The 23146-nt window shown below is 38.6% G+C and overlaps 1 protein-coding gene across 3 annotated transcripts in view; it reads left to right on the top strand.

Moving 5' to 3' along the window:
- The window catches only part of EXOC6B (exocyst complex component 6B), a 606547-nt gene that overhangs the window by 411492 nt on the left and 171909 nt on the right, over window positions 1-23146 (top strand). For all 3 annotated transcript variants that reach the window (XR_010405595.1, XM_064572330.1, XM_064572328.1), the window contains one exon: window positions 3575-3716. Coding sequence is in view for 2 of the 3 variants with exons in the window: in XM_064572330.1 (XP_064428400.1) it covers window positions 3575-3716 (142 nt within the window). In the remaining variant the exon portion in view is untranslated. The remainder of the gene's footprint in view (window positions 1-3574; window positions 3717-23146) is intronic.

Here is a 23146-nt window from a genome sequence, read left to right on the forward strand (position 1 = left end):
TTGTTTTTAATTGAGTTTAGTTGTGTCTTTGTGTAAGAAACAGTGGATATCTCTTCCCTTTTCGTAAAGAGAATCAGATACTTCTGAGATACAAAGTTAGGTATTAGTGTGTATCTACTTTGCACAGTTTGGATGCCATAGTTTCTTTCCTTGCAAACCGTATGCTTTTCGAGAAAATGTACATGCATGATATGACGGTGCAGTATATCACCCCGTGTAAAGTATTATGATACAAGGAAGACAGTAAATAGAGTAGGACGTAGGAGGGATAATTTGAATTAGAGAATATAAATCTGGGTATATTTTTTGAAGTGAGTGAGTTGATTTGGTTACCAAAGAGCTACATGGTGAAAATCAAAAAAAGTGTTTTCATGGGTCTTGACTCATGTCCAGTGATGGTTCTCACTATGGTCATAAGCCTGACTTTGAATTAACATCATGAATTTTCTCACCAGTTGACCCTCTCCCTTTCCCAAACTTAAAAAAAAAAAAAAGTAATTGTAACTGGATTGAAAACTAATGTGAACTATTTAAGTGGTTTGGTAGTGGACTTTCAGTTCATTTAGGTGATATTTATTGATTGTCTTGGAGTATGTAAATATTGTAGAAACATTGAGTGGCAACATGATGTTGCCTGTTGAGCTAGTTATAAGACCTTGTGACTCAAATCGCCCTGCATCCCAGGTTCCTTCAAAATATGATGATAATTCTTAGCTCATTTTTCATCTTGTTTTGCATTCTATCTTAATTCTTATGCATCGTACACTAGCACTATTACAGCTTCATAAGATACAGCCTAGATGTGATTAGGTTGATTTGAAACTGTTCCTAGAGGTATCCAAAAGGCAGTTTATGGGACATTTCATCAGTTTAGGTTTTCCTAAGTCCCAAGTTCTTACCCTGTCCTAGAGATTGTGGCTGCATGTTCTTAAAATCCGCTTTGTAATAAGATTACTTAATAAATAGGATGAAACTATCAATTTTTATTACATAGTGTGTTGGTTGTTATTGCCTGAGTCTGTGTTTATCCTTTCTTAAAAAGCCTATGGACACCTTGGTGGTAATGGAAACCAGAAGTGAAAAGGGGAATGGGTAGCAAACTGTGAATTAGCAAAGTTCCAAAATGCTTTCTAGAGTTGGCAAAATATTTAACAATGAACACATTCATTTCTGCAATTATCATTTTGTTTGGAAATAAATAATAAGCTTGAGGGGAAGTAGGGTATAAAGTAATTGGAGGGCAGTTAAATAACTCAGTATGTTAAGAGTAGTACAATGCATGATCATGTATAAGTGCATTTGGCTTTATTGATTGATATATATTGATCGGGACTTGAAAGCCAAGGCTATGTTTCATGTTAATATGTTAAGGTTAATAAGCCATTTGCTATTTTGAGATGAGTAATGAGTCAGGAAGATCAACTAACATTGCACAGTCAATAAGTGGTGGAGAATAAAAATTGAGACTTTCTGACTCTAAGCTAAGCTATCTTATTTTTATTTTACCAGTCCAGTTTTGCTTTTCCTTGGCAATCTATTTTGGCTGCTGAAACAAGCCTTTCAAGTACTATCTTCTTCAGCCTCTAGCTTCACTGGGCTTTTAGCTCTTTGATTTTCACAACATCTCCATGTTCAGCTTGTCGGGTTCTTTAAGTATCTGTCTTGGCCTAGATAATTATGTTGGGCTACACATTAAAAAGAAAGCCACAGCCAATACTCAGTATTTGAAGAGTTGGCTCCTGAACTGCCACTCTCTTACCTGTGTGGGCCTAGTCTATGTCTTGGATAATCCATTAACGTTGTTATCATCTGGACCAGGTTTTGCTCCATGGTTCCGTGTCAGACAGTGTAAGATTTACTACTGCTTTTTAGGTGATGGAAAGATACAGATTTAGGACTAGGTAGATATACCAAAGAGCTGTATGAGTTTTGTCTAAATTTCTGAACTTCCCAGAAAGCCTTAGTGTATTCATCTACAAGAAAAAAGAATATCAACTTCTTGCTGTGATTCAGAGAATAAGATGAAACAGCATAAGATGTCAGCTGCTTAAGTGTAGCACATTTTGGGCATATGGTTAATGCCCAAGAGGTAGTTTCTTACCCTTTTCTCTGGCCTCTGCTCTGCACTGCTGTTTCTGGGCATCTGCTTTAGGCTTATCCTTATTCCTTCACTCCACTCCAGCTCTCACTGTTGAAAAGCCACAGACAAGGCTTCTCACGTCTTTGATCTGCCCCCTCTGATTGTTCACCCAGAGCCTGTAACTGGTGAACTTTCTGGCTCCTTGGTGTGCTACCTGTTCCCGGTCTCCAGTGGGTTTAACTGAATGCAAGCCATTTAATGTGGATTTCATTTATAATGCAGCTTCTTTCTCAGTTGGCCTGTATAGTACTCCCTAACTTAAGTATTTCCATTTGTTGTCTTAAATCATCCAGAGTGTGGATCTTCGGAACATACAAACAGAACCGTATAGATGAGGAACACTTTTTTTTAAGATTTTATTTTATTTTTTTAAGTAATCTCTACACCCAATATGGGGCTTGAACTCACAACCCCGAGATCAAGAGTCACATCCTCCACCAACTGAGCCAGGCAGGCACCCCTCAGTGTTCATTTTTTTTAAAAAAACAAAATTCATCCTTTTAATTATTCTTTTTCAGGAAATTTTCATAGTTCTTTTCATTTTTTATGTGTTAAATCATAAAGCCCTTTGGTTTCTAGATAAATTAAGGAATGAGTGGTGTTTACATTTGTTTTTTAAGAATTATAGAAATTTTGGAAGGGACTTTTTGAAATTTATTCTCTACAGAAAAATTCCTTTTTAGTTTAATTAAGATTTCGGAGGGCTACCTGGGTGGCTCAGTCGTTAAGCATCTGCCTTCGGCTCAGATCATGATCCCAGGGTCCTGGGATCAAGGCCCCCCCCCCCCACCCTCCGCCCCGGCTTGGCTCCCTGCTCCACGGGAAGCCTGCTTCTCCCTCTCCCTCTCCCACTCCCCCTGCTTGTGTTCTCTCTCTCGTTGTGTCTCTCTGTCAAATAAATAAAATCTTTAAAAAAAGAACAAGATTTTGGAGACAAACCATGAGAGACTCTGGACTCCAGGAAACAAACAGGGTTACAGAAGGGAGGGGGTTGGGAGGATGGGGTAGCTGGGTGATGGGTATTAAGGAGGGCACGTGTTGTGATGAGCACTGGGTGTTTTACACAACTAATGAATCGTTGAACACTACATCAAAAACTAATGATGTACTACATGTTCCACTAACTGAACATAATAAAAAAAAAAGGAAGAAAAGAATACTGTTTATCTATTGTTGATTTGGGAAAAAAGTGCTTCTTGAATAAATAGCTGGGCTTTACGAATTTTAGTTTCATGTTATAGCTATATAACTCATGGTGATGAAGGTAGTATTTAAGATGATTGCCACCAGGCACTATTAATCCAAGATTATTGAATGCCGAGGATACCATGAAAAAACTTAAAGGAATTCCTAATTGAAAAATAAATTCTTGTAATTTTTGTTGGAATTTCATTTTGGTCCATTAACATGATGATTTACACTCTTATATTTCAGGGAAAAGTGGCCCAAACAGCATGTATGTCAGCTTGCAAGCACTTAGCCACATCCTTGATGCAACTTTTGCTGGAAGCTGAAGTAAGGCAGCTCACCCTGGGAGCATTACAGCAGTTCAACTTGGATGTCAGAGAATGTGAACGTAAGACAGGGAGCCATCCCTTTGCTTGTTTGTTTTACCTGAGTGTGTACTCCCTTCTATGAAAAAAAATAAGTTTAGGTCTGTGAGGTCTTTGTTCCCGATGGAGTTGACGAATACCTGGATGCCAGAGACAATTTGAAGGGTGTGTAGAAATAGTCCATCAGCAAACTCATTTGAGCACCCAGAGGTGCCTAGGCCCCTATTAGAACAGAGATCTCTGGTCACTTAAACAAGTGTGCAGTCTAGAGGGGGATAGAAGACAGACATGCATTTCATACACACCAAAGAAAACCTGATTCGTCCAAAGACTTCAAAAGAACGCAGTTCCCAGCCACTTTTTTTTTTTTAAACTATTTCTACATCTTACCTGCAAACTCTTCTTCATCTAAAGAACAAATGTGTGTGCATTTATCAGTCAGAGATGCTTTCTATTACAGGTAGAAACAGAAAATTTTAGACAGAGTGGTTTAAAAAATAGGTTTTATTTTTCTTAGAGAGTTGCTTTATTGATTTAGTTGCTCAGTGGTGTCATCAAGGGGTTGGGCTATTTTTTTTTTTTTAGTAGAGTTGACACAATGTTACGATACTTTCAGGTGTTCAACATACTGATTCACCTTCTCTATACCTTGCTTGCTCCCAAGCGCAGCTCCCATCTGCAGCATGCACTACTATTACAGTATTGTTGACTGTATTCCTATGCTGTGCCTTTTATTCCCGTGACTTATGCATTCCTTAACTGGAAGCCTGTATCTCCCACTCCCCTTCACCCTTTGCCCATTCCCCCACCCCTTCTCCCGCTGGCACCCAGCAGTTTGTTCTCTGTATTTAGAGGTCTGATTCTGCTTTTTGTTTGTTTATTCATTTGTTTTGTTTTTTAAATTCCACAAATGAGTGAAATTATATGGTATTTAGAGGACCCAGGCTCTTTTGCTCCCGCTCCTCTGCCATACTTAAGAGTGTGGACTTTTCCTCTTCGTACATACTATTCCTTCTCACAGATATATTATAGTCAGAAGAGACTCACGTTCCCTCAAAAAAATAAAAACAGAAATGCCACATGACCCAGTAATTCCGCTTCTAAGTATTTACCCAAAGAAAACAGAAACACTAATCTGAAAAGATCTATGCACCCCTATGTTTATTGTAGCATTACTTACAATAGCCAAAATATGGAAACAACCTAAGTGTCCACAGAGAGATGAGTGGAGAAAGAAGATGTGATATATATCTACAATGGAATATTATTCAGCCATAAAAAGAATGAAATCTTGCCATTCACAACAACATGGATGGATCTAGAGAGTATTGTGCTAAGTGAAATAAGTCAGAAAGAAAAAGGCAAATAACATACGTTCACTTAAATGTGTAATCTAAAAAACTCCCAGAAATAGACTCATAAATACAGAAAAACTGGTGATTGCCAGAGGGAGGGTGGGAGATGGACAAAATAGGTGATGGAGATTAAGAGGTACAAAATTCTATTTAAAAAATAAAGTGGCAGAGGTGAAAATTAGAGCTTAGGGAGTATAGTCAATACTGTAATAACTTTGTATGGTGGCTCACTTGTGGTGAGCATTTTGTGATGATATAATTGTCAAATCACTATGTTGTACACTTGAAACTAATATAATATTGTATGTCAGCTATACTTCAATTAGAAAAAAGAAGAGGAGGAGACTTAACATTCAAGACAGGAAAAAAAGAGGCCATTCTCACTTATTCCTTTTATTAAGAAAATTAAGACCTTTTCAGGAGACCCCTAACAAACTTCCCTGTCTGCCTCATTGGTAATAGAGCAGTTACGTGGTCACCTTCAGCTCTAAGGGAAGCCACGAGATTATCTGGCAAAGTGACAGAGGACCATCGTTATCGGGATAGTTGATTCATCATGAATCATCCCCTTGGAGTTGAACACAAAATTAGTACTGTTTAGGAAAGAGAAAGAAGAAATAAAGAGTGTTCTGGTGTTCATTGTGCTGTCAGTGAGAAATGAAAATGAACAAAAATGCTATGACAACTTGAATTTTTTTTTTCTGATTCGAAGAAAATCAGTGGAAAATTCTAAAAGTGTGCTAATACTTCTTCCCCATTTTTTAATTTTTACTGCCTGTTGGTTTCCCTTGGTTGACTTTTGATGGCTAGAAATTAAGGTTTATTGACTATGCTGTTCTTAATTAATTACTTACTGGAGACTTCCAGTTTCAGTCACCACAGAATAACAGGTATCAACGTTGTTTCTGCCATAAACAACTGTAAAACTGGATAAACTGTATAAAGCAATTCTTTTCATGTATTTGGCAGTAGACAGCACAAAGTTGTGATCTTTCAGAAAGGAGAAATGCATAAGGTAAACTTGACATTCACTCTTGTTTTCTGTCTGGGGGGACTATCCAAACAGCTGCACAGAAAGTAGAGCCCAAATCAAAAGCAGGGTTTTACACAGAAACAAAACAAAACAAAACAAAACAAGAAACAGAGATTGGCCCAAGGGCTGGTGAGGCAGCTGGGATTTGTGGGGCAAGATACGAGGGAGCAAGGAATTGTTTAGCTCTAGAGGTCTACATCGGAGAGCCCTTGAGTCTTTGGTCAAAAACTAAGTTGCCATGTGCAGGGTAAAATCCTGTGAGGCCTGGCAGAGAACAGCTACTGAGGATCTGTGAGTTGAATAGGAATGCCAGAGGTCATAGAGTGCTAAGAGACATTGGAATCCTGACCAACCAAAGTTGAGAGACCAGCTAATCATCCTGTACATTCAGTAAGACCCCAAAAAGTTAGGCCCTAAGAGTACTCAAGCTCTAGAGTAAGAGCCAATCTTGATCCACCCTAACAAAGCCTAATAATGATTCTTAACAAGATAAAGGTGATCTACCAATAAAATAATTGCCTGCCAAAACAAAACTCAACTGTCTTTGAAGGAAGAGGAACACACAAAAAATTTAAGACTCTTAACCACATAGCCTCAAAAATTTCACAGCAAAAAGCTAAGATTTGACATGCAAAGAAACAGGAAAATGTGACCCATAACAAGAAAAAACAGGCAATAGAAATAGGCCCACTGGTAACAGAAATGTGGAAAACAACAGACAGGGCCTTTAAAAATCTGCATATAGATATATTTAACACTTTAAACTGTAGCTGAATTTTTTTCCGGCTTTGATAAAAAGCATTAACCCATTGATTCAAAAAGCTCAATGAATCTTAAGCAGGATAAACACAGAGCCACACCGAAGTACATTATGGTCAGATTGCTAAAAAATAAAAATAAATAAAAGAGAAAATCTTAAAAGCATCCAAGAAGAAAAGACACATTATATAATGAAAGGCCATGATAAAAATGACTGCTTCTTATCAAAAACAGTGCAACCGGAAGGCAATAGAATGTCTTCAAAGTATTGAAAGGAAAGAAAAACAAAAAAGGCCTGTGAACCTAAAACTCTATGTCTTGTAAAACATATCCTTCACAAATCAAGATTAGATAAAGCCATTTCACATAAAGAGAAGTTAAGAAAATTTGTTTACCAGGTTTGCACTACAACTCATTTAAAAGGTAGTTTTTCCAGTTGAAGGGCAATACTCGATGCTGACTCAGATCTACAAGGCAGATTACATTGTTCAACGAGGTCTACAGCAATAGATACATCTTTGTCTAGAATCTTCACACTACCTTATTAAGATAGGACATTAACTCCCCTTTTCTTGAATCTGGGCAAGTTTGTGACTTGATTATAACCAACAGAATGTGGCAGAAGTGGCCTTTGTGACTTGGGTGGCTACATCATAAAAGGCAGTGCAGCTGTCATCACCTTAGTTAGCTGCTGCCTGAGAAGTCCCCCTACCTTGAGGCCTCCATGACGTGAGGAAACCCAAATCAGCTTTTTTGGGGAGACCACCTGGGGAAGCTCTGATGCCTGACATGTTAAATTTTATGTCATTGGTGCTGTATTTTGTTATATTCCTTTAAATAGTGTTAGATTTTGTTGTGACCTGCATTTACATTACATGGGATTGATTGGAATCTTTCAAGGACTTGCTGTTAAGTTTACATCGGGTCCAGAGCCACTTTTTATGTAGGTCTTATTAACCCCAAATCTAAAGCAACGCCTTTCAAAGGATTCTACCTGATGTCCCAGGTATCTGGAGACCTTTCAGTTCTGGCTGGTGGGAATACAAAATATGCCCATCTCTGTAAAAGCTCCATAAATTATTCAGCCTGTTTATTTCTGGTGGTACTTTCCCCAGTCTTGGTAGTTTCTTCTCAGACATGCTCAGATTAGTACTCAGCCAAGTATTCAGTGGGACCTTTCTGCAGTTTTCCTGAGTCCTCTCATTTGTAGCTTCCACCACTGTGGTATTTGGCCCTGAAAATACTGGTTGCCTTGGCATTCTGGACCATAGTCTTGGACTTTTCAACTCAGATGGCCATGTTTTGTTTGGATTCCCTCCATATGCCCGCTTTGCATCACAGCCTGGAAACTGCCTCTGGGTATGCTTCCCTGGTTGGTTTTCTTTCTTTCCGAGATCACAGTCTTGCACTGACTGTCATCTAGTATCTAAAAACATTCCTTCACATGCTTTGTCCATTTTTGAGGGGTTTTTTGTTTTCTCTTTTTTATCCAGTGGGAAGGTGAGTCCTCTTCCTATTACTCCATCATGACCAGTACCAGACTCAAACATCTTCTCATGCTTTTTAAAAATTTTATATTTTGCAGAAACAGAAACTGCTTTTTGTGGAATTTGGGGGGGAGGGAAGATAAGTACAAAGAGAAAATAAAAATCACCATATTCTCATCATTCAGAAAAATCACCATATTCTCATCATTCAGAAATAAGTGTAATTCCAGGGATTATATTCAGAAGTGGTGATATCCAGCAGCCACAGAATTTTTTCTAGAAATCATCCATCCGATTCCTTGCATCTAGTTAGTCCAAATTGTTTTACATGCCTCTGTCTTAACCAGTTATTTACCAGGAGGATAAAAACATAATGATTGGCTAGACCAATCAAAATTGATTTTTAGTATTGGGTATAAAGTCATCCATTTCCAAGTTTTGAGGAAAGAGTAGAACCTCATTCTGATATAAAGAAAAGGAAGAACAGGGCTTTGGAGTGGGCGAACCAACCAATGTCATTGGTTTAACAACAAAGTCTGATGAATGATTGGGACTGACTACATGACTGCATTTAGTCAGAGCTAAAAGATAAAGGGGAATGGAGGTGATAAGGCTAAAAATATACGAGCCTAGAGGAAGAGGAGTGATGGTCTAGGAGAAACACTGGGGAGTAAGAAAGATGCCCATGTTGTGGCCTGATTCTGGAGGACATTTTACGTAGAAGAATGAGCAGCTTCTACTTGAGAGAATGATAGGCAAATTGGTATCCTTAGTAGAGACCTAGCTTTCAGATAAGGCTAGGAGGTAGAGAGATCCCTTAATGAAAGGGTGGAAACCTAATAGAGTTTGTTAACCATGCCAAAGGGGTTCCAGAGAGCCAGTACTGTATCTGAAAAGCCATTTGATATTGGTAATAGCCTTTCAGACTTAGGATCAGCTCAAAGCCAACATTTGTAGGGCCTGAGACAGTGCCTCCAATAACCATATTACCACTGAAATTTTTTTCTCCATATATTGTGGAACCACTAAGATTCATCGATTTAGAGTTTTAATGTTTCATTTCTGATTGTCAGTAATTTATCTGTCAAGAAACTTTCCATGGACATTTATTTTACCTTAAAAGAAAGAATTCTATTCCACGTCTTTTGCTATACCATCCCCCTAATTCTTTTTTTCTTTAGATGCTCAGTGGTCTATAAAAAATCTTAAAGAAATGATACATAAGATTCAAGTAACTATACAGAGGCGTATAAAAGCAGCCCCAAATGACAAGATAATTAACACTTACATCTTTCTACCCAGTGGTGTGTGCATGCAGTATTTTCTCTATTGTCTGTGAGTCCTTGCAAGAACTGTATAGGTCCTGAAAGAAATCAAACTCTGGACAAGGTAGAATGTGAATGTACCTTAAGGGTTTGACTCTCAGGCCTGGGTTGCCATTTTCATAGATCCCAAGTACATAGAGGAATTGTATACGTTACCACGAGCCTGAGAAATTCAGCTAGTTTAGTGTAGTCATTAAGAACATAGAGTTCAAAGTCAGCTCACTCAACCAAATGGATTCAAGTCACCACTTAGATTTAGCGTGGCCATGTGTCAATTATTTAACCTCTCACGCGCCATTTATGAAACAGGAGTATAATAGTAGCTAATACTACAGGGATGGGGTCAGAATTAAATAAGGAAATGCATGAAAGGGTTTATTTCATGGCCAGCAAAACACTAACTATGCATTAAGGAGTGGCTTCTCCTGTTATCATAAGCAGTAGCAGCCCAGCAGCTGATAAATATCCAGAACTCTCAGAAGGTCTTTTGCAGGCCACTCAAACCTTTGTCTACAGTTTATAAATCAGGTAGGTTTGGAGATGCCCTTTTACTTGGCATACGAAATTCATTTTTGTTTTTGGTAGCTGTCTGTGAAACTGCTGCAGTCGTCCTGAAAGGTCTGGTCCAGAACCGACGATTTTCCGATTCTCAGCGTGATGCTCTTGTAAGATAGCAGTCAGGCGGCTCAGCTGTTTACAAGAAATAGTAACTATGCTTAGGGCATCATTATCTAACAGGAATGTTGTTGTTATGTAATTCTTCCTGACGGACTACTAAACCAAACACCTTTAAAGTAGAGGCTCTTAGGAATTCAGGAGGTGTGAGGAAAATATTCCTTTCCCTTTCATAATTGACAGTGACCTCCGGGTATTTCTGCTTTGTATAGATTTCATCTTACAGCTCCATCTGTCTGTATGTCTTAGATTTGGTTTTGGATGTTGGAACCTGGCAGAGAAACTGGATTTTAAATATTAGCAAGTCTTAATAGCCTGTAATTCACCTCCTTAGCCAAACTTGGGCTGCTGTATCATTCATGTCCTTCCAAGTCAGTCTGTGTCTGGATTTGGCATTTCATAAGCTTTCTCTTTGTGCATTCTAAATAAAAAGGTGTAGCTTCATAGTCAAGCTGAATTACTTGTTTACAGCATTAATTCAGTGATCTGTTCACTTATTCAACAAATGTATGTGGGGCCCCCTACTCTGTGCAGAGTACCATGCTGGAGGCTGGAAATACAATGGGAAACAGTGGATTTTAAACAGGAGAGTGACTTGATTAGATTTTTTTTTTAAGATTTTATTTATTTATTTGTCAGAGAGAGAAAGAGAGCGCACACAAGCAGGGGGAGCAGCCGGCAGAGGGAGAGGGAGAAGCAGGCTCCCCGCTGAGCAGGGAGCCCAATGCGGGCTCGATCCCAGGACTGTGGGATCATGACCTGAGCTGAAGGCAGATGCTTAACCAACTGAGGCACCTGGACGCCCCTACATTTGTATTTTTAAAAGGGACTTTGCATTTATTAGGAGCCATCGAGACCAGTGATAAGGCTGCTGCAGTATAGAGATGCATGATAGAGATGAGTTGGGAGCTTCAGCCTATTTCTGCACAAAATTTCAAGCCATGAAAATGAATGAATCAACTCATTTAACCTCCCTGAGTCCATCAATAAACCAGAAATACTAATCTCCACTGTGTCTCACAGTATTGTTAGGAAGTGAAATGAGATAATGTATATAAAATCATTTATAAACAGCCATGGAAATTTTATTACATTAATCATTTCTTTACCCATATGCTTTTATGTGTTTTTTCTTATTTTCTTTCCTACTTCCACTGTGATATGGTTTATAATGTTAAATGTTTTCAGTTTTTAGTTACCTACTCAGTTTCCTAAATTATTCAAAAGATCAGTATATTAAAAGTATAATATAATTAAGCCAAATCCAGGGCACATTTGGTTGCAAAGAAATGCAGCAGGAATGGAATCTTTTAAAATTTGGAGGAATCCATTTCCCAGGACCCATCAGTCTTTTGCACAGAATAAACTGGGCCCTCGAACAAGAAGGTAAGAGAGAATGCACCTTGCCTAATTCTCTCAGTTCTTTAATGGTCAAGTTAATCTGGCCTTGGTTTACTGTTTTGGGAAGGGCTCCAAAGTCTTCCATTTCACCATTCTTCTACTAGCCCTCACTTTACAGGTCAGGAAACCAATGTGGAGAATCTACCGAAACTCAGGATTTTGGAAAACACATTCAAAGTAAATCCATGATCTCACTAAGCCTACTATGAGAGAACATAATGGCAGAACGCCATTTGTCACTTACCCTCCATAAGTCTCCACTCTCACTGAAAGATCAGATAGCCTTCTGCATCCCTAAAGAGTTAGCTTTAGCTCAAAAGATCCAGTAGTTCCTAAGAAGTTTTAACATTTCAATCTTTGTATATACTCACTAAAATAAATGGCTTTGGTTCCCCTCCTGATACAGACTCAGGTGTGTTTTAGCTAATGTTAATCAGGCAAACCTTAATAGGCTTGCTTATGATTTTGCCACTGGCATTTCAGAACTAAAGAATCTTTATAAAGTGATCTCTGTGAGCCTTAAATGCCAGGCCCAAACAACTGCCAATTGGGATACATGCACTCACTTCTTTTGATTTTCTGCACTACTTGAGCCCACCTATCCTTGACTCCCATTCTATGTAGTTAATTCTCTAGCTTTGGTTACTCACACGTGAGGCTCGCTTAGAGAGGCCTCCAGAAATTCATTTACCTATGTCTTCTTGATTCGAGGGAGCGAGAACAGAGTCCTCAGGACTCCGGTGAGAAACATAAGGGAAGCACACCTGACACACCCACACTATACCGTTCTTCTTTTGTGGCCTTTGAAGTTTATATTATGTGAAGGGAGTTCTGGCCCTTAAATAACATCTAAGCCAGTGCTAAGCCCCAATCTGCATTAGCCCACCAAGCACACTGTTAAAATAACTGCTAGTTCATACATTCAGTCAAGCCTCTCCAGGGAGATGCCCTAGAGTAATTAATTTGTCAGTCAAGATTATGTTTAGTCGTCCTTGAATAAGTAGTGCAGAATGCATATCCCCACCGTTTTCCCTATTTTTGCTGAGTCCCTAGAAGACCCTTATTTACATTTCCTTCTCAATAGAATTCTTTTCTTCTTTACTTTTATTTTGCATATCGCCCTTTGAGCCCATGTTGTGATTAGATCCGAGTCACAGGGCAAAATTCAACGAGGGATGGAATATAGTGGAGCAGACTGCCACTTCTCTGGCAGGGAGGACACGGTGGAGAGCATTCGGGAGAAAGCCGGGGGAGCAAGGTTCCACAATTTCTTGCAGTACTCTTGCATCTATCAAGGAAGTATGGTGAGATTATGAAGACAGCTGGTATATCAGTTCATAACTGGAAAGATCAATTTATGCGCTTCGTTTTCAACCCACTCAGCTCTCCAGCTGCAGATAGAAGGGAATTCTTGCAATAGAGCCTCACGACGGTCCTTCGTTTCCTTGGATTTTTGGGCTCCACATTCTAGCAAGGACCAGAGTTTTCCCCATTTTCATGTTTGCCCAGTGTTGTTCAGAGCTTTCACGTGACTCATATTCTTCCATTTCTTTCAATTGATCAATGGCAGCACAGCCTAGTCCTCCAAAGCATCACCCTCAGTGGGAACTTGTTCCCCGGTGACTTAAGATAATGCCTTAATTATGAGCTTGGCTGCCACATTCCTCAGACTGTTGACTTCCTGGGAAACGATGGGAGGTCTCAGTGCCCTTTTCCCTGCCATCACCTGCTAACCAATTTCAAACATTCTACTTTTTCTCCAAAGTCTTTTGTTGGCCAGCTCAATCCGTAACAATCTGTCTTAATTAGACTATGTTTATTTGCAAGGAACAGAAATCTCTTCATACCAGTTCAAAAATAAAAGAAAGCTTATTTTAAATATATGCATTTCATAGAATCCAAGAAAAAGGTAAACAGTAAATCAGTTAGGGTAGGGATTGTGTCTGCCCTGATTGTTCCTGTCTCCTTAGCACTTAGCACAGCGCCTGACATATGGTGCTTGCTTAATAAATATTTATTGAGTGAATAAAAATGACTTGATTAGCAACATCCTCCATTTCTGGAGCTCTTCTGTCAGCTCTGAGAATGGGAGGGAGTCCAAGTCGGAAGTAGTTCGGATGGATGTCATGTGATATGCATAGCAAGACAGCCTGCGATATAGTTGGAATCCTAAGGAATATTCTTTTAGGAGGATGTACACCTGGCAGGGCAATGATTGGCACCTTCAGTACATATATTCTACCACCAACCTCTATGGATTATAAAGCCGTCTTTGCCACCAACACTCAATTTGCAATATATAAACCAGGTAAATGCATAGTAATTTAAAATTGTAGTTGATAGATGGATTGGCCTTTGAAACCTAGATCTTCATTTTAGCAGTTTGGGCATACTTACCTCCTCCTTTACACCTCTGTTTCTTTATTTGTGAAATGAAGTTACAGTTGGTGTAACTCATAGACTTGTTGTGATGATTAAGTAATTACTCATAGAAAATGCTCAATAACTGTTAGCCACTGTCCTCGTCGCTGTCACTGTCATTATCAGTAGAAAGAGTAGTAGGCTGGAAGTCAAGAAACTTGTATTATAACCTCGTGGTTGCCACCAACTAGCTGTATGGACTTGGGAATCCTTTAAACCTGGTTGGGCCTGCGGCTCCTTATTTACAAAATGAGAATGTTGGGCTAGATGATTTCTAAATTTCTGTTTAAAGATAGTATTATTTAGTGTGGGAGGGAAGATCATGTGGATATTCTTATGTCGTGTAGAGTTATAAGGATTAAATAAGATAATGCATATGAAAGCCTTTACAGATCCTACATATGTAAGTATTTGTTAACATCGGTAAATATTAAATGTTTATTAGTTTTCATTATAGTTATATACAATGCCATGTTCCCCAGGGGACTTAGACTCAGAGTACATGGGAGCAGAGAACAGGCTCTGAGTGACTGCTATCAGGGGCTCTTATACATTCGATGACCACTGGAATAGGTCAATAATTTTTTTCTCAAAGACACTTTCTATATAATTCTTTAAGGCAGGATTGTCTCAGAGTCTGCTTCATACTATTGACTTTTGGATAACATTGGCTTAGGAAGAAAGTCAAGCTGCATAGTGAAGACCTGAAGCATTGCAGTAGCCTGTGGAGAGGTCAGGGTGGTCGTGGGCAAACTTGGAGTTGCCATGATGAAACATGTTGGTTAAGCAGTCCTGAATTTCAGAGGACACTAAAGAGTATAAATCCATCTCTTGGAAACTCAGTTATCGGGACCTGAGTACTGGTGGAAATAGAGTTAAAGGAGAGAAGTTGGCTCTCTACGAAATTAAAGAAATCTTGGAAATGTTAAATCATTGTAACAAATGGCACCATTTCCTAAGGGATTCTTGTGAAAAGTTTAGAATTGACTTCCTTTCCAATTAAAGTATATATATTTTTTACTTTATCTAAAGGACACTTTTCAGATTTGGTACCTCTTCAAGTCTTAAAAGGGAGCCATCTGAAGAATCTAAGGTTTGAAGAGAGACAAAAAGGAAATTTGAGCTTAGTAAAATTTTAAATCCGATCTCTCTGGGTTATATGAAAATAACAGATGCCTCTTTTCACAGGGTCTGTGTAGTGCTTGAAGATGCAAATGACCTATGGGTAGACTATTGAAGGACATTTTGTGTGTTTCAGTATCATTAATTTCAGATCCCCTAGCTTCTATCTTCAGCCTCATCTTTCTGAATTATAATTTTAAAACAAGCTTTCTCTTTCTGCTCTCTTCCGTCTGAGAAACAATAAGGTAAGAAGATTGATGATAGACTTTGAGTTCATATACAGAAAAATAAACTTTTTTTTTATAATTTGCAGTGCTTTGCACATGGGCAAATCTAAGGATAATTAGTCATTATTACTTTTAATATGATGGAGACAATAACTTGTTCCATGAGGCAAGCTCCATGGCTAATGAATTTTGTCTTTTGGTTGATCGACTGGTTAATGGAATCAAAAATATTTTGTATCGCTTCTTTACAATTATGCTTTCATTCTCTACTGGAAGTACATAGGAATTTGGGTAGCCAGTCTTAACAGAGCATATTTTTGTTTATCTGCTTTATCATTTGTTTTCCCCTTTTCTCAGTTTCATTTTATATTCCTGGATCTGTAATTCTCATTTTGATTCTGGATCTGCATTGAAACTTACAGATTTGCTAGAGAGAATCATGAAGTTGGCAATTGTATATGTATATATGCAGTAATCAAGAGTTCACCCTCTGCATTCTTTTCTTTCTCTGCAAGACCTGGAATACTGTCAAGTATTTGACGTCAGATTTAAAACTCAAGTACAGTGGGAATTTGTAGGATGAAAATAGAGGCCATAGCCTCTCAGGTACACAGCTCCCAATCAACATATTATGCAAACTCTTCTTTGAAACTTACTGATTTGATTGTAGGGCTTCATCCCTCCCCCACTTCCCAGATCCTTACCAGTTCTTTTTAAATGCAGGGTTGAGCTTGGATTTTCAGATCTAAAATGATGCGGGAAGAGCACAAACTGCAAACATCTTCCTTCTCTCCAAAATAAGCAGTACAAAAGCCCTGCTTTGTTTGCTGTTGTCTTCCCATGACTATAAGGTTTGTCATGCTAGGTGCTGTGCTATTATGATGTGCCTCTCTGCTTTGGAGAACCCAAATAGAAGTCTTCCCTGCCATTAAAATGACAGTGTCACTTCTCTTTGACTATGGATGATGGGCCCTAGACCCTCTAAGACGACTCTTCTCAGACATGGGTCAGTGAATAGTACCCACTCAGCAGTTATTTTGGTTTATGGGCTGTAGTTCCTTGAATTCCAGAAGATAAGGAAGTCATTGTCTCTCTGAGCCCACTGCCAGACACCTGGTCATTTGATAGTAGGTGCTGCCAACCTGAGCAGTGAGGGCAGGCAACCTGCTCTTCCTCACCACGGCTGAAGATGCCATCCTTGTCAAGCAAATGGAGATGGATCATGCTGCTCTAACCTTGTTATACATCACTGTCAAGCCTGCTGTTGGCTTCCAGAGATTGGCCAACTCAGACAGAGTATTTTTCCTGTAGTGAATATTACCTTGGATTGTTTGTGGGGTGTAATACAAAGGACCTGCTACATGAAGGATCATAATTTCGAATCAAGGTTCTCTTTCTGTGACAAACTCTCTCAATACCCTAAATTCTGTCTGGCTGTTTGGAAAATGTCATACTTGTCCCATCTCTAAATAAGGGCAGTGACCAATTCCTCTTTGAAATTGTTTAGATTTTTCTTCCTGGTTTTATTTCAAGGGATATTTGGGGGTGGGGGTGGTGGTGGCAGGAGAGTTACCTTAAACAGTTGGTAGTTTCCAAAAAGCTATTTTCCTGCTGCATGGTTTTGGAAAGGAGAATAGCAGATTTTTGTTTGTTTGTTTGTTTGTTTAAGTGATATTCCAAACTTGGTGCTCCTTCCCTCTTTCTCTACAGTTTCCATTTTAGCTGTTTCCTTTTTTATTCCTTATTTTTTCAAAACTTTGAGACCTTATACACTTTGGAAATTATAGGGACCAGAACGATTAAGAAATGCCTTTACAAAGAAGGAAAAAATTAAAAATATATTTTGGTTATTGCTACTTTCCTGTCACTTGACCCTGGTCCCAGACTTGGGAAAAGAGGTTTTTTTACAGTAGAAGGAGTATATTATAGCGATTTCTTACTCTCCAGAATCTTTTTACTGTTTCTTCATTAGAAACTTAAAAAAACAATTATTTAAAATTTTTCATTAATCCCCATAATTTGCTTTAAAACACCCAAAAGCATTTTTAGGGAGAACTGAGCCAGTAGAAATCATTGCTCATCTTAATCATTGCAAACCTGAGACCTCACCACTAGCCCCAGAATAGCATATAGCCATCTCTTTCTGCTCTGTCAGCTAGCTCCAAGCATCACCTCAGCTGAAAGTTATTTTATTTCTTTAGCATTGCTGACTCCTTCCATCAAGCCATTTGTACATCTCTTTTACTCACGTAGGCCCTAATCTTAATGCTTGTAATAAGCCAGAGTCTCCCAAGAATATCTGATGCGTTCACTGCTCTCGCTTGTCTCCAAGCATTTACACTGGGGCATTTTATACATTTCATATTTTCTTTGGCCCTTACTTCATGTCTTTGGAGCTGAGGCCAGTAAACTACTTATTTTAATTGAGCCATTTTGTAGGGTGTAAATCAGGAAGCCATATTAAATAGCATATTTATTTAAAAATTAGTTTAATTGTTGAAAATTGACAGTGCCCCCAGGTCTGCAAGAAGTTCCCATAACATTCTAATCCATCTGCTACTTTTAGGTGGAACACACCTTATACATCTCAAAAAATTGATGAAAGTCCTAGTTTTTATAAGACATTTTAAAAGAAAACATTTCGTGTCTTTCAATCATTACTTGCTCTGGTATTTCAGCATTTAACAGATTCTGATGTGAGTTAAACCCTCTAGTCTGCTTTTAGCATTACAAATTATAAAAATTTATCTTTTTTCTCTTTTCCTCTATTTTATCAATTTGTGTGTGTATATATATATATGTGTGTGAGTGAGAGGAGAGAGAGGGAAAAGTTGAGGAGACCTGAATTTCTCCAGAAGATCACCTTAGCATTTCCAATTTTTATATTTCTAAGATTGGAACTTGGAAAACATGAGGGAAATATCATTGCCAGTGCTTCCATTTAGAAAAGCTAAGTTTCCTGTGAGTCGATGTATAGAATTTTGTAAGTTTTGCCGATAATGTTCTGTAATTGTGGTTGATCCATACTTTACTTCTATTTTCCACTCCTGTCCTGAGAGGAGAAAGTGGTATGGTGGGTCACTGGTGAATTGAGACCTGTGTCTTTCTCTTTGCTTGATCACTAAGTAGCTGTGAATAATACACTTAATCTCTTTTAAAATCTTTTTACTGATTTGTTATATATGAATGGTTTGGACTAGGCTATCCAAATGAACTACATGGGTAGGAGTTAGCCACTCAAGTGGGATGAGGTAGGTTGGGAAGGATGTTCTGTCTAAGGCAGGTGTTTGTTTAAATTCTGGGAGGAAATAAAAAGCATGGCATATTAGAGAACTAAAAGTAGTTCATTATGACTGGAGATAGGGTGAAATGAAGTGGGATAGCCAAGAGGAAATGATGAAAATACAATCATTCTTGGATCCTGGAAGACTTATTGAGAAAGTATATACTTTATTCTAGGTACATAGGGAGCTTGGTCATGTTTTATTGTATGAGAATGACATGGTCATTTTCTGCTTTAGGAAAATCAGTGTGGCAAAATTGTGAAAAATGCATAGAAGAGGGGCAAGCCTAAATACAGAAACTAGTAGGGTTGCCAGATAAAAAAAACAGGATACCCAGTTAAATATGAATTTCAGGGGAAAAATTGAATTTCAGATAAACAGTGAATAATTTTGGGTGCCTGGGTGATCAGTCGGTTGAGTATCTGCCTTCGGCTCAGGTCATGATACCAGGGTCCAGGGATTGGGCCCCGCAGGAAGCCTGCTTCTCCCTCTCCCTTTTCTACTCCCCCCTGCTGTGCACTCTTGCGTGCACGCGCGCCCTCTCTCTCTCAGTCAAATAAATAAATAAAATCTTAAAAAAAAAAAACCAGTGAATAATTTTATATAATACTGCATGGTACATGCAAATGTCAGGTAAGATAAGGACTGAAAAAGTGTTGCTTTAGTAAGAAGGAAGCCAAAGTAAACTTTAGAGAGAATACTTTTAGTGGAAGTTGGGGTGGAAGAAACCAGATTACAGAGAGGTCAGGAATGAGTGGAAGATAAAGAAGTTGAATCAGTGCTTGTAAACAACTCTTTCAGAAATTGAGTTTGAAAGAGAAGAAAGAATAGGTTATTTCATTGCCTCTGAGAATATCAGTGGTTATTTTTCTTTATGTTGCCATTGTTCAGCCTAATGATTTGGGACTGGGGCAAATAACATCAAACCTTTTATATAATGTAACTGAGAATAAAAGAAAAATAATTCTTCCTTTATTTTTTTTGTGGGCATCAGTAAAATTTGCCTAGGCATTTTCCTCTTCTTTCTGTCATTCTCTTCCCTTTCTTCTGAATGATGTGCCTTTCTGGAGAAATTCAAATCTTCATTTTCCACCCAATCCCAGCAGTCAGTCTGCTTGAGGCCTGCCCTTTCCCTCCGAGTCACTGAAATCTCTTTGTCAACTGTCCGCCTGTCAGTGGATGGAAACAAGGTATAGCCTAAGCCCCTGCCCAGGCAATTAACCAGGGGAAAGAGTGAGGTTCTCTACTTTTCCCTAGAAAAGCATTTTTGAGGGCTTTTCAGCAAGGATCATTTGAAAGACCAGAGTGCTTTTAATACTTGCAATGTTCATTTATCTCCTATACTTTCTAGCACTCAAGATATTCCTTTAAAAGCACCAGTGTATCATGGAAAGAAGTTGCTTATGTGCCTTAAGAAACAATTATTTTCATTTCCTTTTCCTCCGGCTAACCTAAATTCTCTTTAAACACCAATCTCCCTCTCAGCAGGGCCTAGGAGTTAAAATCCTTAATCCTTCCTCTAGAGCTCCGGAGCTGTGTCCAAAGTCTGTTCCTTGACCCTTTACCTAGTAACTATCAGCTGAAGGGCTCCGGTTGCACTAACAGAGATTCTCTTCTTTTGTTTTTGTTTCTTTGTTTGTTTGTTTTAGGGGGAAAAAAGAAAAGGGAAAACACACCCTAAACTGAGTTCTCAGCAGCACAGTTTATGTTCTCTAAGTAAGATGGATCCTGAGGATCCTACGTTTAGGTCTTGACCTCTGGAGGTAAATCCATTAGCCTATGTAACCAGAATGGGAGAATAGTATTTATGTTGATATTGATCTAATGCAGACATTTAACATGGATGTTAGATCATTGTTTTAGAACTTTATATTAAATTTCCATTGTAGGGGAAATACTTCCCAGTGGATACTCGAACAATTTCATGAAGCAAAGAAGCAAAGCTAGTAAATAAAGAAAATGTTAACTTTCTCTGGGCAAGATATATAGAACTTTTTACTTTGCCATGTCAGAAATGATCTCTAATAATGAAGACTTGTTTTAATTTAGTATCTTAAAATTTTTAATTCAGTGAAGAAGTGGCGAGGTAGGGAGAAAAAGCATATTATTTTATTGCATCAAATTCCAATAATTTTCACATTAATTATGCTGGGACATGTGTATGGCTATAGCCTAGATGTTAAAATGGACCCCATATCAAGTTATATTGCGCTTGATCTGGATGGGACTTTGTGTTCCAATAGCAATTCTCTGACACCAACTGGGTGTCCTACAATTCAATCCATTTCTAGCACTAACAACCTGGAGTTATTACAGACCCCACAAGTTAAGGAGTCAGTCGCATAAGACTGCCTCTCTTCAGACATCAGCCACAAGTCTCAGCCACAGTCTCACAAGTCTCAGGTGTCCAAGCCACTCATACTTCTTCCTAGCTGACTGCAGATTCAGGGCTCCCCACACTCCCTTGGGTTCAATAATTCACTAGAAGACTCACAGAAATCACTGAAAGTTCTGTACTTCTGATTATAGTTTCATTATAAAGGCTGTAACTTGGGAACAGCCAAATGGAAGATATGTAGAGGTCAGGGTCCTGGGGAGGAGGGTAGATAGCACAGAGTTTCCATGTCTTCTGCTCATTAGAATCTGGGCATGTCACCCTTCCAGCACATCAATGTGTTCACTAATCAAGAAGATTTACTGAGCTTCGGTGTCCAGAGTTTTTATATGGGCTTGCATTACATGGGCATGATTGAATAAGTAATTGGCTACATAAATGGAATCAATCTCTAGCCCCTTTATGCTCCCTGGAGACTGGGGTTGGGGCTGAAAATTACAACCGTCTAATCATGAGCTTTGTGTTTCTGGCTGGTCTAGCCCTTCCCTTACAACTAAGGACATACTTGAGCAACCTTGTTAGCATAAACCTAGGTATGGTCAAAAGAATCTCATTGTGAATAGCAACTCCTATTGCTCAGGAGCTTTCAAGGGTATTTGAAACTCTATTCCAGGAGCGGGGACAAAGACCAGATATATTCTTTTTTTAAAAGATTTTATTTGTTTATTTGACAGAGAGATAGCGAGAGAGGGAACACAAGCAGGGGGAGTGGAGAGGGAGAAGCAGGCTTCCCGCCGAGCAGGGAGCCTGATGCGGGGCTTGATCCCAGGACGCTGGGATCATGACCTGAGCTGAAGGCAGACGCTTAACCGACTGAGCTACCCAGGCGCCCCAGATATATTCTTTATTATATCACAGACCTCAAGAACATATTTGATTTAGTCCTACAGCTTTAAGTAAGCGAAATATTATTACCTTCATTTTACAGCAGAGACATCTGGTACTAAAAACTTATATAGTTGGCCCAAGGTCACATAAACAAATTTTAGAAAGGACTAGAATCTCACTTACCTTAGCTAATGATATATCTATCTTTTGTGGACATCAGCTTACATTATGAGACTTAGTTTTCCTAGCAAATTGTGAGAACATCCATGAAATATATACCAAAGAAATACTAACTACTCTCGGTTTGAAAAGAATTATATTGACTTAAAAAAAAAATCTAGCTTTTTTAACTTTGGAAACTTCCCATGTGGAACCTACCTTAGTCATTTCTCTGACTTCCAGCATTTTTCATAGTGTGGTATGATATATACCTTAGTCATTTCCCTGACTTCCAGCATTTTTCATAGTGTAGTATGATATATCTCCACCCTGTTCCGAGTCCTGATAGTGAGTCTTGATACTTTTCCTTTTAGCAAATCAGTATTTATTTTATATTGCACCTTATAAAACATTTTGCAGTTATAGATCAGGATTGTTATTGTCATCAATGGCTGGGGAAACTGAAGCAATGAGCTTTGTCCAGAAACTTGCATCCTCATCAACTATCATCATTTGAAAAAGCTGACACCCTACTGCGTTTTCCAAAAATGATTTGAGACCACGTTCAACAGGATAAATTGAAAAAATAAATAAGTTAGGTACCATACCCTCCAATTATCTGCCGTTTTGCTTCCTGTGGTTTCAGTTATCCAAGATCAACTGTGATCTGGAAGTAGATGATCCTCTTGAGGTATCATCAGAAAGTCAGGAGTAGATTAACACTGCATCACAATGCCCATGTCACTTGTCCCCTTTATCTCATCATTTCTCCCATCATCACAAGGATGAGTATAGTACGATAAGATATTTTGAGAGAGAGAGAGACCACATTCACATAACTTTTACTATGGTATATTGTAATTGTTCTGTTTTATTGTTTTTAATCTCTTACTGTGCCTAATTTATAAATTAGCATAGGTATGTATGTATAGGAAAAAACATAGTATATATGGGGTTCAGTACTCACCCACTGGGTAAGTTG

The sequence above is a fragment of the Mirounga angustirostris genome, unplaced genomic scaffold (genome assembly GCF_029215605.1).
Source record: "Mirounga angustirostris isolate CCGP_5_RB_7025 unplaced genomic scaffold, mMirAng1.0.hap1 SCAF_10, whole genome shotgun sequence".
Classification (NCBI taxonomy): Eukaryota; Metazoa; Chordata; class Mammalia; order Carnivora; family Phocidae; genus Mirounga; species Mirounga angustirostris.